Below are 18,062 nucleotides of genomic sequence, written 5' to 3'. Positions count from 1 at the left end.
TCTAAACAAAACTAATAAAAAAGCTAAACTGTGTTAGTTCACAGTCGAGGCTTCAATCAGGACTACATTCCTGCCTGAGCTGTGGGGTGTTGAGAGCCACAGACCCACAGGTAGCCGAGAGCCAACGAGTAAACATTTGGAGTCACGCACAGTTCATGATTGTGTCACCACCAGTAGGTTACTGAGGGCATGTGTGCAACGTGCATGTACATGTTGTGTTTGTGCTGGGTTTCTAGGTGTGTTCCTGGGCATGAATGCATGTATATGCAAGCACATGTGATTATTAACACATGCTAACCCTTGTGCACTGTTAAGTAAGTGATTAACCCACTCAGGGTCTTATCCAGACACAGTGCAGCTAGAACACTGCTTGACCCTCCAGTTAAGTTAAGGTAGATTCCGACTGCCAGCAAAGCTACAACCATACAAAGGTCCACAGTATTGATATATTGATTGCACCCAAAAGCCATGCTGAATACACAATAACATTAGACAGTCTTAAGTACGGACAATCAGAGACATAACTCAAGCACGGAAAAAAAATAATTGATCTGGGGAGAAATAGATGCTAAGGCTGATGACATCCTGTATTTTTGCTAGTTTACATTTTAGAAACTTAAGGGGCAGTAACATAAATCTGCAAATGAGTCTGTAAAAGCCTTTTTTTATTTTTCATTATCTTGTGTAAGCATATGATCAACATATAATATGCTCATCAAAAGTCAAGCTGCTTCTTATTTTACAATTTAACCCCAAATCCCATTCAGAATTAAAGCCCTCAGCAGTTAAAGACTGATTAAAAATGTTGCAGTGTGACAAAGACAGAAAATAAAAATAAAACACTGCATCATGTGCCAAGACTCAGCTGACAAAAGGATCTCGTTTGCAGGAGATGGAGGAAACCTCCCCATTACTGTGAGCTCTGTGCACTGTATGTTCATGTTTGAGTGTGTGTGTGTGTGTGTGTGTGTGTGTGAGAGAGAGAGAGAGAGAGAGAGAGAGAGAGAGAGAGAGAGAGAGAGAGAGAGAGAGAGAGAGAGAGAGATCCCATGTTCCCTCTAATGAACTAGCACAACTGCAGGGAAGCTGGAGTTCCATTCTTCATCACTGTTTACCTAATATAAACACCCATTAAACTCAATCATTGCCACTGTTTTAATGCATTTTACAGCAGGAGATGTGCAGTCTGTGCTGACAGATCAAGAGTAAGCAGCAACTGTACTTCATTAAACCAAACTCCTCTGAACACACAGAGCAAACATAAAACGCTTGAGTTTATCAGTTACATGTGCTCTGTTCAACTTTGTTCTGTACAGTTCCAATAGACATGAAGTAAGTTGCACTGATACACTATGCAATGTATTATGGAAAAAGATTATATATATTTTATAACATGCTTTTATCTAATTTGCGTCTTATTCACACATGCATACACCGATGGCAGCAGTGGCCTAACTACTGGGTGCAACAGTGTCTTGTGCAAGGACACCTGTGGAAAATTGAACCATTAACCCTGTGATTATCTCAGATCTGCTCCACCTCCTAAGCCTGCTGAAATCTACTACTTTTCACAAAACAATCTGTGAGGTCATACTGCTGCTAAAAATCAACCTTAAGCTGGAGCTGGGGTTACTCTACTTAAAAGGTTCTGAGACGTCCTCGATAAAATGAGAACAATCTGTTTGACTTTCAAGCGTGTACAGTGAAAAAACAATTGAGCCTTGTGACGTCCCACATGTGATTGCCGCTGAGCAAAAGCATGGGCCCTCATTCATGAGAAAGAAGGCATTGAAAATTAAGAGATGAAGCAGGCTTCCAGATCTAAAAGCACTCAGTTGAAGTTGGAAAACAAAAGGTGTCAAAGGCAGCACTAAAGGTCTAAGAGGATTAATACTGAGCAATCTCCTGCACTGGGTTTTTAAGGACAGTTAGCTAACAGAGGTCTGTTAATGTCCAGTGTGAAGTCAGAGAGAAGTTCTTCGCAAATGTCTTAAAATAAGGACAAACTACTTTCTCACCATCCTTTATTAAGTATGAAGACTGGCCTGCTAATAGAGATACCTATCTTAATCAGCTCGTTTTAAACGCTCACACAGCAGGTTAAAGAGCACCTGGATAAAGACATAACGATGGAAGAGCTATTACAGGCCATTAAAAGTAAGTCAACTCAGGCAAAGCTCCAAGGCCTGATGACCTGTCAATAGAGTTTTATAAAACCTTCCAGAAGCAGTTGTTGACCCCACTTTTGAATATGTTTAACGAGTCATTTAATAATGGTATATTACCACCAACTTTAAGACACTACAATAATTCTTATTTTGAAACCTGGGAAAATACCAACTAACTGCTCCTCATACAGGCCTATTGGTCTTATGGGAGTTGACACAAAAATATTGTGTAAAGTTCTTGCTAAAAGGCTAGATTCACATATTCCTTCTTTGGTACACAGTGATCAGAATGGGTTTGTGCACAGTCACCAGGGATTTCATAACATTAGAAGGATCCTCAACATAATTCACTCTAAAAATATTACCAGAGATACAGCGCTGTTATCTCCAGATGCCAGACAAGTATTTGATAGAATTGAGTGGCCTTATTTGTTCAATTTGTTACCAAGATATGGAGTTGGGGGAAAATTTCTGAAATAGATAGAATTATTGCATACCAACCCTACAGCACGTGTAATGATGAATAACAATTTATCAAGCCTGTTTACGTTAGAGAGGTTAACCCGTCAGGGCTGTCCCCTCTCCCCACTATTGTTCACTTTGGCCATTGAGCCTTTAGCCATGTCCATCAGAGCTGAAGCCAACTTGTCAGGTATAACAATCGGAGATCATGAACATAGGATATTGTTGTATGCAGACGATGTGATTCTTTTTTTTGTCAAACTTATCAAACAGTATCCAGACATTATTACATTTAATCAATACATTTGGCCAGTTTTATGGATACAGTATTAATAATGCAAAATCCTCTATACTTTTCTTGAATAAAGACGAAAGAACTAATCCTGTTGTAAGTACACCCTTTTTTAATGCGAGCGAGGGCTTTACCTATCTTGGAATTAAGATTACCCCAAAATTAATACAGCTGTTAAAGCAAACTATGACCCGTTGATGATAGAGGTACAAGATTCACTTGAAAAATGGACAACAATGCCAATGATTGGCCGGATCAACATAATAAGATGACTATCTTGCCAAAATTCTTATATTTGTTTCAATCACTCCCACTACCAATGCCTAAATCCTTTTTAAAGAAATTAATAGGGTATTTTGTAGGTTTACCTGGAACAACAGAAAACCTAGATTAAGACTCAGATTATTGTATTTGCCATATGATGGGGGTGGATTACAGATACCCAGTTTACAGTGGTATTACTGGGCTGCTCAGGTGCTCAGTGCTATGTTTTATTTTGTCACACACTCTCCTCCAGCATGGGTTTATATTGAACAAGCATCAACATCTAAGCTGCCATTAAGCCTATTTTTATTCAGCAGATCTTAAGACTTTAAGACTTAAGAAGAAAAAATACAACAAATCCCTTCCTTAAAAGCTCTATTGATATATTGTTTAAAGCTCATACAAATATTGGTGATACACCCCCCATTTCTCAGTTTTTACCTATTTGGCATAATGCCCAATTCACTCCTGGTAGGGCAGATGGCGGTTTTCAGATTTGGGCTGACAGGGGGGTGCAAAAGATTGGAGATGTTCAGGGCACTTTACTAACATTTTAACCTTTGTCTGAAATACTCAATTCCAAAAAAACACTTTTTTAAATACAATTGAAGCATTTCATCTCATCAAAGAGTCACCAGGCTACACATGAGCTGCCGCTGTCCTGCCTTGAGGGCATTGTGTTAAAACACATGAATGGGAAACGGCAAATCTCTATACTACAGCACTTGTCTCACATGATGAGGAATCTAGTCATGATAGAAGGAGAGCATGGAGTTTAGATATTAAGGAAGATATTAAAGAAGCTGAGTGGGTGTTGTTTAAAAGCTCAATTACAAACCATAAATACTCGAATGAAACTGTAACAGCACACGTGGCTAATGAGGACATACCCCCCGAGAAACTTAATAAACTTAATAAAAAACTTAATAAATGGTCCTCTGGCACTCGAGATACATGTGTGAAGTGTTTGACTGAGAAGGATACCCTGATTCATTGTGTATGGGAATGTCCTAAGCTGGTAGCTAAAATGGTTGTCCGCACTCTAAGTAAAATTACAGGTATTCAGGTACCCTGCTTAGCAAAGCTTTGTATTTTAGGGATATACCCAGACTGCTTTTTTTGCTAACTCTAAGTGTAAGACTCTGATCAACTTTGGCCTCCTGCAGGCCAGGAGGATGGTTGCTCTATCTTGGAGAGAGACTGAAGTATCCTCCACATAATCTTGGATTAGAGAGATGGCAATGTGTGGTACATTAGAAAAGCTGACCTATGTAATTAGGGGCAAAGTACAAGAATTTGAAGAGGTGTGGGCACCCTTAATGGACTTTCTCAAGCAATAATGGATTATATTTATCTGTAAGGCTATTGAGTGTGACAATTTTATTATGTATTTTATTTATTTATTATTATTGTTACTATTATTTTATATATTTTTTGTGTCCTATTATTATTATTATTATTTGTATGTGTGTGTATGCAGTGAGATCTGCTTGCGTGTCATTGTGCAACTAGTATGGTATGTGTGGATGTGTTTTTGTATGTTCTTATTGAAAATTAATCAAAACATTGTTAAAAAAGTATGAAGATTGGTATACAATATTATTAGTATATTTACTTTGGGCTAAAGGATCAAGGCTGTGTTTCAAGAAACATCTTGGTACTTTCTCACAGACCACAGCTTTTGATGCCTTCATGTGTTCTACTTTGCTATGAAGTGTTCAAAAACATTTATTTTGGTATACCAACTGACTTTCAACCTAGACCGTATTTCTGAAGGATATTGCTGTGTGAATTTTATTGGATGTAGTGTTTGTTTACAAAAGCAAAACAGAAAAGCATGATGTTGTAGTCAAAAAAGAGTAAAAAAGTACATTACAGACAGTTGAAGCAAATGTCATTGGAAAAAATGCGTTATCTACCTCTTCTGCAAGGATTTTTCCATAAAACATGCTGTTCTAGATAGAAGCTCTTGTTTTTCAACTATGTGGGACTGGCACTGGTTACTCTGGTGTTTACCACTGAGACAGTGCTAAAAATGTTTCTCATATCTAACTCCATTGTAGTTGTGCTGGAAATGTTTCAGCATGACACCATCTTCTGTACATTCCTGTCCAGTTATTCACATGAATTGAAAGCACATTGCCAAAATCTCTTTATTAAAACAATATTAAAGAGGTGTAGGAAGGATGTTTACTTGGCAGTCCCCTCCTCCCTGTTGTTTGACAATGTATGGGAGGGTGGCATTGACTACAGAGCTGTTCGAGATGAACAAAATATTGAGATCAGACATGATTAATATGGTAGAGCTAATTTATCATCAAGCAGTTCCACTGATGTGGTATTCCTGATCCATTTTTTTTCTCAGTCTCCATTGCTCCCCAATCCACTGCACTCTTCATGGCTTTCAGGACTGAGCCTTACTACTAGAAACACACTGCTGATGCAACAGATAGCTGGAGCTCAGGCTGAGGCAACACCAAAGCTGCCTATGCAACAGGGTGGGATACGAGCTCCACGCAGCATGTGGAAATGGGCCACCGCGACGTTCAAATGAGTGAAAAAGATGGGGAGCAGGGGGAGAGAGCAAGAGAGGGAAAAGGCGGTGTGTCGGTCACAATAAACTGCTTTCAATGACAAAGCAGCACTGGCCGGCTTCCAGCACTGCACCAGACACACACGTGTCTCTATGCATGCGTCTGCGTGTGCATCCATTTGCGCATCCGAGTGTTCAGGATCCGATGCTGGCATAAAAGTGCAGCCCCTGTATATAATTATGCCACATTAAGCCTTGTGATAATAAAAAAAGCTAAATGCAGGATGTAAATGCAAAGTCATGTGTTCTCATTTAGTCACTGGGTCTCTGGAGAGAGCTGGGTCTGTGATGTGTTAGGGCTGTGTCTTTGTGTTGTGCTTATTGCCTCTGCCTCACAGTGCTTAAAGTCACTCACACTGTACTGTTGTAAATGCAAACACAGTCCTCTTCTTTTCTGTTAGACAAACCAGTATCCTGTAACTGTAGTGTCTGCAAGAGCTTTTCAAATCAACAGAACATACGCTCGAGTAGCTAAGGGTGAGCGCTTTACATAAACACGGGTTCAGAGACATACCCTAGCAACAAAAGTGTGACCGCTGCTTGAATCCAAACAACCCTCTCCCTCTCTCTAATGGGTCTCCAAGGAAGTTCAATGTAGTGTGCATCTATTCTTAACTCACTGGCACATACAAACAAACTCTTACAAACATATAAACATGCTCACAAACATACACACCTGAATTGTAACACATCAATTGAACTACTCAAACAAAAAAAAGTGTGAAGAGCGAGAAATTATGCACCATTAGGAGCTCACAACGCTCTTACACGGAAACACTGAAAAAGCGTGCTTCCTTCCTGGCTAAGAGTGTAAGTAGTGGTTTATTTGTGTTTCTCTGAACACGTGAGAATTTCCTTCATTCATTGAATGAGCGTTTCCTGTCTGCGCTCAGTGTCACGTAGTCAACACGCAAACACACTACTTAAAAAGAAAAAGAAAGTGGCAAAAGAGGCCTAATACCTAGCAATGAGCCTAATAAACCTGAAAAAGCTGCCTCCCGGTCCACCAGCATGAATCAGAGCTGAATCAACGATAAAAAGACAGCATCAGTAACAGTGGGATCTCTTCTACAAACCACACAATACCATTACTGCTGCAGCCAAACAAGTAAAGCCTGCCAAATTACAAGTTACGACCCAAGGCTTACAAGCGCTCCGCTTCTCTGCTAGGCAGTCAGAAAACAGCAGGTGCAAAAATATGGCTGTCCAAGAAACAGTGCAAGAAAGACAAGGGGAAGCAAAGGGGGTCTTCATACAGCACAACGGCTAAGGATGACATGCAACGGGGAAAGAAAATAGGGGCATCTGTTACTGTGGAAACTGACCTCTTTATTGCTGACTTCTTTAAACCCACCTGGAAAAAATAAGCCAAGCACTCACACACACAAGCACAGGACCTGAGTGTTTCAGTAGGAACAATAACAACACCAGCTTCTAAATAAAACGCTCCAATCAGCTAAATCCAGGGAGGCAGAGAGACACACAACGGAGGATAACCTCTAGATGAGCTCCACTGTAGCTGACCCATCTGCAGCGAGACAATAGACCCCTGGGTGAACACTCCGGTTGCCTTTACCTTGTCTGTCCTCGGAGGAAGCCCCTCCGGTTTAGGCAGCATATCCCTAAAAGGTATTGGTGGCCATCTTGCTTTGCCTTCCTTCAGCCTCAAAAGAAAACGCTGGCTACAGTAGCCGTGCGCAGGGCAAGCTCCTGGGTGTCATGACTAGGATGACTGTGAGCCGCTGTAGCAAAGTGCTGCTACAGCAGACGCACACACGTCCGCCGCACACACACGCACAGACATATAGACACACACGTACGGGATGCAGACAGAGCCTCATCAGCCAATGGCGTGAGGACCTTAGCGGCTTGTAAATTATCTTCCATGCCTAGACTCTCCTAAACAAAGGATCCCCTATGTGGGCTTTTTACTCCAGCCCTACACACATGGACTGGAGGCAAGCTGTGGAACGGACACTGCACACATGCTGGATCTGGACCACAGAAAAACAACACTGTCACCACTGAGATATTAACCCCTGAAGCCACTCACCAACACTCCTTATGGGGATTTACACTGAATGCCTTACCCCAGTGCTGAAATGATTTGTCCATTCATTGATTAATATAGAATAATATATAGAAAATCTACAACAATCAACAACTGATGCAAACTGACTATTTTATTTGAGGATAAACTGAGGATACACTGATAATCTGTTTAATATCCAAGCTTATCACATGCTTCTTTTCCCTCTTTTATATCAATACAATTTGCATATCTTTGGGTTTTAGAATGATGGCTGAACAAAACAAACCATGTGAAAACTTCAGTTTGTGCTCTGGCAATTTCTGACATTTTATAGTTAAAACAATAAAAATAAATAAATAAATAAACCATTTAATTGAAGAATAAGCCCTCATAATCGTTAGTTAATCTTACACCTAATGTTCATGGGCAAAATTCTCATTCTCTTAGCCAGAGTTTTGAGGCATGTGATCTGTTATATTACAATGAGAGCAGTCTGTCAGGCACAGCGTGTAGCATGTCATATCATGCCATGCCTTTTAAGCGATTACAAACAGCGGCATCCACGTGGCAGCAGAACTTTCTCCAGCACCTCTATTTCCCACATGATCTTGAAACATTGTGGAGGACTGTGGTGGGAATAGGAAAGAGGATGTTCACAGCATCCATACAGTTCTGTCTCTCACAGTCTCCACAAACCCTCACTTCTCTGTCATCTACCCCCAAACGCCTTTTTCTCTTTCTAAAAGATTCCCTGAGGAAAAGCTGAGGTTAGAGAAAAAACAAGGAGACAGAAAGCCAAAGGCAAAGAGAGAAAAATGTTATGAGAGAGTAAAGAACTCCCCTTTTCTAAAGGCAACCATGTGGCCAAGATGCTGAGGTCACACCAGGACAAGGAAACATGAAGGCAGCCCAAGCCAGTGCCTGTCTGTATCACTCTAGCAACCAACGTCAGCCGCGTGTTTGATTGTGAAAGCAGAGAGCATGCAGCTTAATCCAGACACAACAATAAAAACTATATCAGCATAGTGTCCAGCATGCAATAAACATCCAAACATCAGGATGAATAAAACAAATGCGCAAGCATGTCGTGGTGGAAGATGAAGTCATTACTGTTAGCAGTGAGCCATGTCAAAATCTCAAAAGGTATTCATAAACATGTTACACCCAATGGACTTGTATTATAGCCAATATGGCACATGATCAAATGTGGTTCATAAAAGGGATAAGCTGAGTCATCAGCTCAGTGAAACTCAATGAAAAAAGTGTATGTGACGACAGTTCAATCCAACATGTGTATTTTCATACAGTATTAACATTTAGCTACACTGTTTTAAACTATATTGCAAAATGAAAAAAATGAGTCTTAGTCCCATAAATGCAAGGCTGACTTTTTTTTAATCACACTACAGAGTTCAACAGCCAGTCAGTCAGTTAGTCAGTTAGATGCTTATGACTTATCATAGCCAAACTCCTGTGTGTTCTCGATTCATGCGTTATGTAGTCGGATGGCAAACAGTTTCAAAACCAGTTCCCTGGAATAATGCCAGCCAGCGAATGTCTTTAACATCTTGTCTATGGTAGTGGCGGTTTTGGTGGCGGTTTTTCTCTCATTATTTTGATTTCTCTTGCAGAATGGACACCTTCAAACTGGCCATTCAGATAGCTTCTCCTTGGAGCAGGTAGCTGGTAATCTATGATCTATTATACACAATTAGCACAAAAGACAAGTAAAACTCAACATAAGTCATTTTCCCCCAACAGTAATAGTCACAAGATCCACTATAAAACAAACACAGATGTAGACTAAACACTTGTAATATACACAAGGCGTGTGTGGTGCACTGGAGCAATTTTTCTTCAGCATTGTCAGTTGGTAACAGAAAACCTTGTTCCACATTACAACTATCTTAGTCACAATGTGGATTCGTCTGCCTGAGGAGTCAGAAGTCATATGTGCACGTATGTTAGCTGTGCAATGTTTAACCCAGAAATGGCAATTTACACCTGTCAAAATTCAGCCTAATTCAGCAATTCACTCCTTAAACTCCTTAAGAGTTATTTTAAGTCCAGTGCATTTTTAAAGACCAGTAATGGACGCACAAGACCCACCTTACATCTGGACATGTTTATGATGCTCAATCCCAATTTTCATGACAACCAAATTGGAGCGAGCCTTATCTGAGTTATTATCAATAATACATTTGCAGATTCACTGTGGCAGTTATGGTTGAGCTCTCCCCTGAATGGGAAGGTCACATGTCGTCTGACAGGTTTGACTTAGATTGCATAGTCAACAAACTAGACTGTTAAACAGGTTACTCCTACCTAAACAACAAAACAAGCCAGTGGAAGATACACACCCACCAAATACTACCATTTAACTGACATGTGCCGCTTAAGCCGGTACAGTTTATACAACAGTATGGACTTCAAACTAAATTTAAAATTCTGCAATTCAATAGCTACATGTAGTTAAATGATACATAGAAAGCGTGACTTCACTCACCTATGTTTAACAAAATGAAAACAGTTGCAGTTTTCCCTCTGGCTGTAACTGAAGTCTAAAGAAACGCTCAATTCCACAATAAACCATCTTTATGACAATAGAATTTACAAAAACATGCACATACAATACATCTCTATCTTCAAAATATGGAGTTTAAAATTAAGCATGAGCCGTATTGCTTGTACCGTGGGTCTCAGCCTTCAAAACAGTCCTCCTCCTGCAGCCACTCTGTGCCTTCATCCGAAAATGCTCCACCACTACTAACAATATTCCACCGCACCCTTAATTTTCAGCTCTTTAAGTGTCCCATATGTTTTTTCCCTTAAACGAGCTGCCCAGCTCTCGTTAGGAACAAGTAGTCTGGACATTAATCACCCTAAGCTGCAGTACATGAGCATGCAAGTGAGGTAAATAAAGACGTTCTGCACCACAGTCGTAAACTGTCTCTGACACATCTGGAGGCTGACCTGTTGGAGACTGGCCCAGTGATGGAGCTGTGCCAAGTGCGATTGTTGCCAGTCGTTGTCATTATGGCCGACGCTAATGTAAACTTGTCTCTCATTTGCATGTGAAAGGCTACAAATCTTTGATCAAGGCCAGTATTTTGAGGGATTTTCTCCAATTCACTTTTCTTCATTTGTCCTTATCATGCTCACTAGCAAGGGTCAGATGAGGAAAAACAGGTTGCGCCACCCTGAGCAGAGATGTTTGTGTGTGAGTGGTAACAACCATGGGAAAATGGAAAAACATAACTCCATGCTTGGACCTGCCCCCGTGCTGCACATCCAGTCCACTCAAGCACAACCTCTAACACAATCACACAGACTCACTTTGCGCAGGTCAACGCCCAAAACACCAAGACACACAAATGTTTAGAGACTAAGAATAAGGAGCACTTATCTATATGCAAACAAAAAAACATTAGCATTTGGATCCTGTGCAGCCAGACCGACGCAGTATGAAAGCTGGATTTCCTTGAAGAGAACCTTGAAACCATAAAGTCTGTGTTACCTGAGAGGAGGCAGCAGTATAGTTCATACTCAGCAGAACCAAGAGGCTGCTCACATATCACACTACTCACTTTTCCAAAGGAACATCTGTGGATTCAGGACTTTAACTATATGTCTACACAGTAGTTTTCTGCACACACACACACTCACACACAGAAATACAAATGCATATTTGTAGATTTCACACTTCCCATGGATAGTTTGTAACCCATGGGTGAGGCTATTTTAAGGAGGACACAATGAATTCACATTCAAAATCCCATTTCAGTGTGTTACGTAACATACTACAACCCTACAACCCCACTCTTCGAAGGAAATGTGCACCATTCAACACCACACCCTAAGCCCACATGGACTCAATTTAAGGGCTGACAGTGGTTGGTCAGCACGAAGGGAAAGCAGGTCACTCCAGATCTCACACCTCCAGGAGAGGAGGAATGAACTTAAAAACCTGACTGCATCGGCAAAATCTCCGCTTTAATCTTCTGCCTGCTTCGTCTTTTCATGTTTTTATCCCTGTGTCTGTACCTGATGATATTGGTCAGCAGATAGAAGACAAACATCTGCACAAACACACAATGAAGTGTTCACTCTTATCTTAGCTCTGTAGTGTTGAGTTTTGGAGCTGCTGTGGCTAAACATGTAAATAAGTGTTTCACCTTGGGAAGGACACAAGACAAAGGTGAGCGGGTCCTCAGTTTATGCAAACACATGCACACACAGACACACACACACACTGACCCAAATACACACACAAACACTGTGCAGGCAGAGCAGCATGGGGCCCCCAGATCCTCTCACAATGAGGCTTACTTAAGTATATGCTCGTAAAACATGCTGAGTAGGCAGTGTTGGCAATATGACTGCACGTGTGCATGCATCCACTCGCACACACCTATACACACACAAAAATGTGTGCAGACAGATGCATGTAAACCCCTGTGGTTCATTACAGAGTGACTGCACATACTGTATAGCAAAAGACAGAGATGAGATGATACTGAATGATGAACAAAAGGGAAAATGGACTGGGCAAAACCACAAATAAGCAGATGAATTCATTACATTTAAGACTTAGGTTACGTTAGAGGATGGCATTCTGGGATAGAGGTGACACAAGGGATCAAGAAGATGAGAGTTTTTATCCTACTCAGGTGTATAAGCTATATTCTAATTTAGGTGGGTCAGGCTGATGCATGAATAAGCTCTGGTTTCTCCAGAAGGGGGCCATTGTGTGCCCTTGGTAGGGTTTGAGTGGCATTTCTTTTGGGGGGCAAAGTGAGGATTTCTTTTCACCCAGAGAAACCAAGTGGCACGACTTCAAAGCTTATCCAGGGACTTAGAGCCTTACAACAGTCAGGACACGGCACAAAGCCACAGATGCAAAGAACCTAAAAGGGCTCAGCAGCGGAGCATTAGTGGTATCAAAGTTTAACTCTACAAATATCTTGCTGAATTATAAATACTTTATTACAGATACTAAGATAGATACAAATTTTTTATACAACTCTGCATTGCTGTTGATGAAAAAACAGACTTGACTGACAGCTGAATGTACATTAAAGCAAACAGATTGCATCTGGAGTGGAATGGAGATCATTAAATCACTGTCTCTGGTTGGATGAAAGCCTTCAACCTGGCACAAACCAGGCCATACATCTGCTCAGATGTATAGTGGGCTTTGGTCAAATAACTGAGTCCCAAATCAAATAAAACAGACATTTCCCCTTCGTCCACAGAGCCTTTTTCTGGGCCACTACCCAAGCCCTGCAGCTATTACAGATAACTACTTCACAGGGTTGTTTTAAATTTAATTGGCTTGGACCAGGTTGACAGAAAATACAAAGCAGCCCTAATCAGGGGCAAGCTCGTGTAATAAAATGAGTGTCTGTGTCGAGGAGGAGGAGCAGTCTGAGGAGTGAGAGTAGTATGCACTCTGCTTGGTCATAATGATTTGGCTCTGTGAAAATGTTGGCAGTGTCTCTGACATTTCACGAACATTTCTTGCCACCTCGGCCCCCTTCTGTCCCACACATTTACGTAATGAAGAGGGAAAAAGAGAGCGGGTGGATGTGCTTCTATCCTTCAGCTCATTGCCAGAGTGCCCACATGTGGACGTGGGGGAACCAGTACTCACTTTTGTGAAAGGAGATGGTATCTTTATCAGTGACAGAATATGGAGCAACACACTAAACTGTATTGTAGCTTAGACAAACACTTTGAAGAGTTTTTGTATATTTACTACAGATTACGTACACTTCTATTGCTGGCAGTTTACTGCAAGGTTTTTTTAACTTCCAGGTGCCAGATGTTTCATTTCAGTCCAGCCAACTTGAAGAAACTTGAAGTTTTTTGAGATAGATAAGGCATCACAGGGAATACCATGTTTATTTTAATAATTGCAGATGTTGAAGTGTTATTATCGTGTGGTAACGTAGACCAGTGTAGCCTCAAATCACCTGTAATTGCACATATTTCTTGCTCTTAAAAGGTGTGGTTTTATACCTTTTATGGTCAGTGAAAGATATGATCTCTTCATACATGAAAGGTATGTAAGACCATGAGTCACGGCTGATATGGAAAAATGTTTTCAATGCGTTTCTGCAGTTTACCAAACTTGAAGAGTGGTAAGGGTAGTACGATTGGCTTAAAGAGTTTGGGGTTTATTTTTGGTTAATATTGTTTATTCATTGAATAGGAATATTAAATGAATGACTGGCTGTTCAACATACTCAAAACATTTAATATTCAGAGGGAAGCATTGTTGACTTATTGTTGATTTAACAAGTGTTGCTATAATTTTTTGTTGTTGTTCTTATACTATTCAAATGTTTTTGGTTCAAAGTGATATATATAATAATATATATATACTGTACCCTGTATATTATTTTCAGTGAGACTGCTTGTTTTGAACAGAGATCATTACCATTGAATTTAAGAATTTAAATCTATAGATGGACTTATTCAGTTCAGGTTATTAGCAACAAAAACAAGTGCAATTACCTCACTGAATGGTTGATTAGGTAATTTTGCAATGTTTAAGGGGTTTATCACTTGTAGACACCTCTATCTTGCCGCTGACCCACTATGAGCAGGACAACCTGCGTAGCTTAACCTAATTACCTGGATGTAGGTTACATGCAGGTTAGTTAAAAGCCTTAAACCCATAACGGTGTGTGTCTGCTGGTTATCTCCACTAATCCTCATTACAACCCTGACAATACTCCAACAGACAACCGTGGCAGGTCAAAGGTCAGCACTAGACAATGAGATCGCCATGGCAACCGTCAGTGCTCAAGACTGCTGTGTGTGTGAGAGGGGGAAGAGGAGCTCAGACCTGACAGGAGCGTCTGCTGGGACAAATCACTCTCCCTTTACATTAAGCTGGTTCCACTTGAGAACAATGAGGGTGTGCTAGTGCATGATGGCCTACAAATACAAGCTGTGAAAAAAATCTCCATGCAAACATGAACACACACACACACACACACATGCAACCAATATATAGATAAGAATCATTCATATGCACACAGACATGTGTCTGTGCTTTGAATATCTGTGACAAAGCAAACAATCACGGCTGGGTGCTGCAGGCTGCCTGTCCTCCCTACCAGGGCGCTGTCTGAGGAATCGTCAAGTGTTTTCCTGATACACGTGTTATGTCAGCTGGGCAACTCCTCTGGCAAATGCACTGCAGCAGAAAAAGGAGCAGTGGAAGAAGTGCAGGTTGTAAATTAGTTTGCAGGAGCTGGGCAGAGCTGGGCAGAGCTGGCCAGCTGACGGGAAGCAAGCAGGCTAGTATTTGTAAAAGTATAGTGTCCACCTGCAGCTGTATTGTACTGAACTGAATGTTTCCTTTTGCCATGTAATTATGGTGTGCCTCAAACTTATCCAAAGTGTACCTTACCAGGTGCATGGTCTTGATAAATACAGTGACAGAAGAAAAATAGTACTCACAGATAATAGCTAAGAATACTGTGAGTGCGGCCTTTTGCATTTGTCTAAGGCAAGTCACATGCACTATACCATATACTGTATGGCTCGTCGTAGCCAAAATACAAAAGCAAAGGTATTTGCCAAAACAGTTACATGGTTTTTACGTTTAAACTGAAGTCATTTGTGCTTATCTCCTTCAGTGAATGCAGACAAGTGGAGATAGTTTACAGGTAAATGACAAGAGGAACAAATTAAAGTGTTCCTTTAGAAGTCTGCCTATGCATCAAGTGTAATAATGGGAAAAATGTGGAAGTATTTAACAGCTTGTGCTATTGTAAGTCAACTGAACTGTCAGCATTGACTGACTGGGGGGAGACTGTTTACACAATGGGTCACTTCCTCTTTGTTCAAATACTGATGCTGGTTGGCATAATGTGTCTTATATTGTATTTGTACTGTTTAGCTGAGATATGATTGTTAAAAACATTATCTATGAATACTGACATCTCCATTGTTAGTCAATAAAAAGTGAGTCAGTTATGCAGCCTACAGCTTTAAACATGTCAGGACTGTTTCAGTCAAATTCACTCTACAAACACAGGAGCTTTTGCACTCTATGAACTGTAGTATTTTGGTTCTGGTGTGTATGTGTTAACATGTGTGTTTGCGTGTGCGTTCAGGGCCTGGTCTCAGCCTTGACCACGCTGCCTAGTACAAGGCGAGGCCACAAGGGGGCCATCAAGCGGGATTGAAACCAGACATTTTTAAAAGTAAACCTCCACTGTCACCAACACACAAACAATGGAAGTTCATTTTAAGCTTTTTTATACTGTCTTCATGTAGACAACCCTTATACTGTTCAATCTGTGTTGTATTTTTGTTGTAAAACAAAAGCCACACCAGCCATAGTAGCTCACCATGGTAAAACCAGGAACAGAACCCACATGTCACTACACGCACCTGTCTATGGCCTCTGCCCCCCTTTTTTAATATCTCATGGAGTTAGAAAAATTCGTTGAAAGGGTGTGTGAGCTTGATCAGCAAGAATGGCCGGCAAATATGTCAACGAGTTACTCACACTACAAGTGCACATAAGTACACCCACATGCACTCACAGTGTGGTTTCTTGAGATATACATTTACACACAAGACGGGGGTAACCTTGCTCCACCTGCTCTGCAACTAGAATTATGAATGGATGAATTTGGATTTAACATACGGCTCATCATGATGAGAACTGTCCTGACAATGCTAGTTTGCAGCACCTGGTGCAGGCTCCACCCCTGCAGTTGCGCAGAATCAAACAAAGACCTGTTCTCAAACCGCAAACACAGGTATTGCTATATATACATGTAGGCCAATGCATTGTCAGTTAAGAGAAATGGGGAAATAACAACTGGCTCTGTTGCTTGATTGCAAGTGGATCTGCACTTCTGTCATTTTACCTTCAGTGTCACTCTCTCTGATTTCCTCTAACAGCAGCATGCATGCGCCGCATTAACACAAATATCGAGTCAAAAGTCACAACCACAGATAATGCAAATGTGTATTTGAATCTGTGCCACACATATGCACATAACCAAACACACATGCACAGAGACACACACACACACACACACACACACACACACACACACACACACACACACACACACACTGACCCACATTTCAGGATATTCCAAATAACATAAATCTCTGCCTGGCCTGATCTTTCCCTCCTCGCCCCCTCTTACTGCATACTAAGAAACAGTGCACAAAGGTCGTCACTACTAATACTGCAGGTGTTACATAATCAGCCTTAATCTGCTACTGCCACTGCTATGACTCTGAGGGCTGTGCATGCAGGCTTGCACACTCTATACCACAAAGCCACATGGACCCTCACTTGCAGTTGCTCACACAGAGCCCTCCCCCAGCCACATGGACACAGCTGAACTATGTACATGGTTATGCAGCTCTAACAGCCAGCTGCTGTAAGGAACTCTTATTCCCACCCACCAAAGTTATTGAGAATATGTCTATAAGCCTTCTGTCCTACATGTATGTTATGTATGAATGTATGTTATATATGTTATAGATCAAGCACCATAATCACAAATGCTTTATGCAAGTTAGCTAACACCTCACCTGAATAACACTGATGGTACTTTATCAAATTCCATACTTAAAACAACTTAACAGTTTAAACTTGCATAGAAAAAATCCAATGCAGCTGACAAGCATGTAAGTATTAGCAAACAGTTGCCTTACCTCACGTGCTGCAAACACAGAGCAACATTATAATTGGTATAATAAATTCATGTTTCTGGACACTCAAATGTAAGTCCAATATTCACTTAACTTTTACCTCAGTTTTGGTCTCAACCAACAACTGAGAAAATATGTGGGTTGTTAGGCTATTAGATGATGGATTTACTTTGCACCAGCTACTGGTTAAATGTGTCTGTCTGCCACGTGGTGCTAGGCAGATAACTTAAAGTTGCTTTATCAGAGCTTGTTTGCTGAAACAGCTGCCTGAGTGGCTGGAGGCATGGTTGATAACAGTAAGACTTAACTGTAGAGTATGTACTGTGTTCCAGAAAACTAAAACAATAAGGTTTGCTAGACATGCAGAGTTGGGTGATAAGTTTCTCCCTTCACAATAAAATACTTTGACTAATGCAGCTTTAATTAAAGATCCCCTTACCACGTTCCTCCCTTAACCAGTGTCCTGAGTGGTCATTGTGTGACTAAGTTCTCTCTCTCAAAATATGCATTCACAATGACATTCAGTGCCACTGTGCAAAAACATCCAGCTCA

The 18,062-nt window shown here is 40.9% G+C and overlaps 1 protein-coding gene across 2 annotated transcripts in view; it reads right to left on the bottom strand.

The window, feature by feature from the left end:
* The window catches only part of tet1 (tet methylcytosine dioxygenase 1), a 32,328-nt gene that overhangs the window by 10,266 nt on the left and 4,000 nt on the right, over positions 1-18,062 (bottom strand). The window contains exon 1 of one of the 2 annotated variants that reach the window (XM_070977191.1): positions 7,356-7,700. The exons of the other annotated variant lie outside the window; for it this stretch is intronic. Coding sequence (XP_070833292.1) covers positions 7,356-7,397 — 42 coding nt within the window. The 5' untranslated portion in view covers positions 7,398-7,700. Of the gene's footprint in view, positions 1-7,355; positions 7,701-18,062 lie in introns of those variants that run through there. 2 annotated transcript variants of the gene reach the window in all.

This window comes from Chaetodon trifascialis, chromosome 13 (assembly GCF_039877785.1).
Source record: "Chaetodon trifascialis isolate fChaTrf1 chromosome 13, fChaTrf1.hap1, whole genome shotgun sequence".
Taxonomy (NCBI): Eukaryota; Metazoa; Chordata; class Actinopteri; order Chaetodontiformes; family Chaetodontidae; genus Chaetodon; species Chaetodon trifascialis.
The sequence above is the reverse complement of the archived record's forward strand: the minus strand, read 5'-3'. Positions and strand labels throughout refer to the sequence as shown.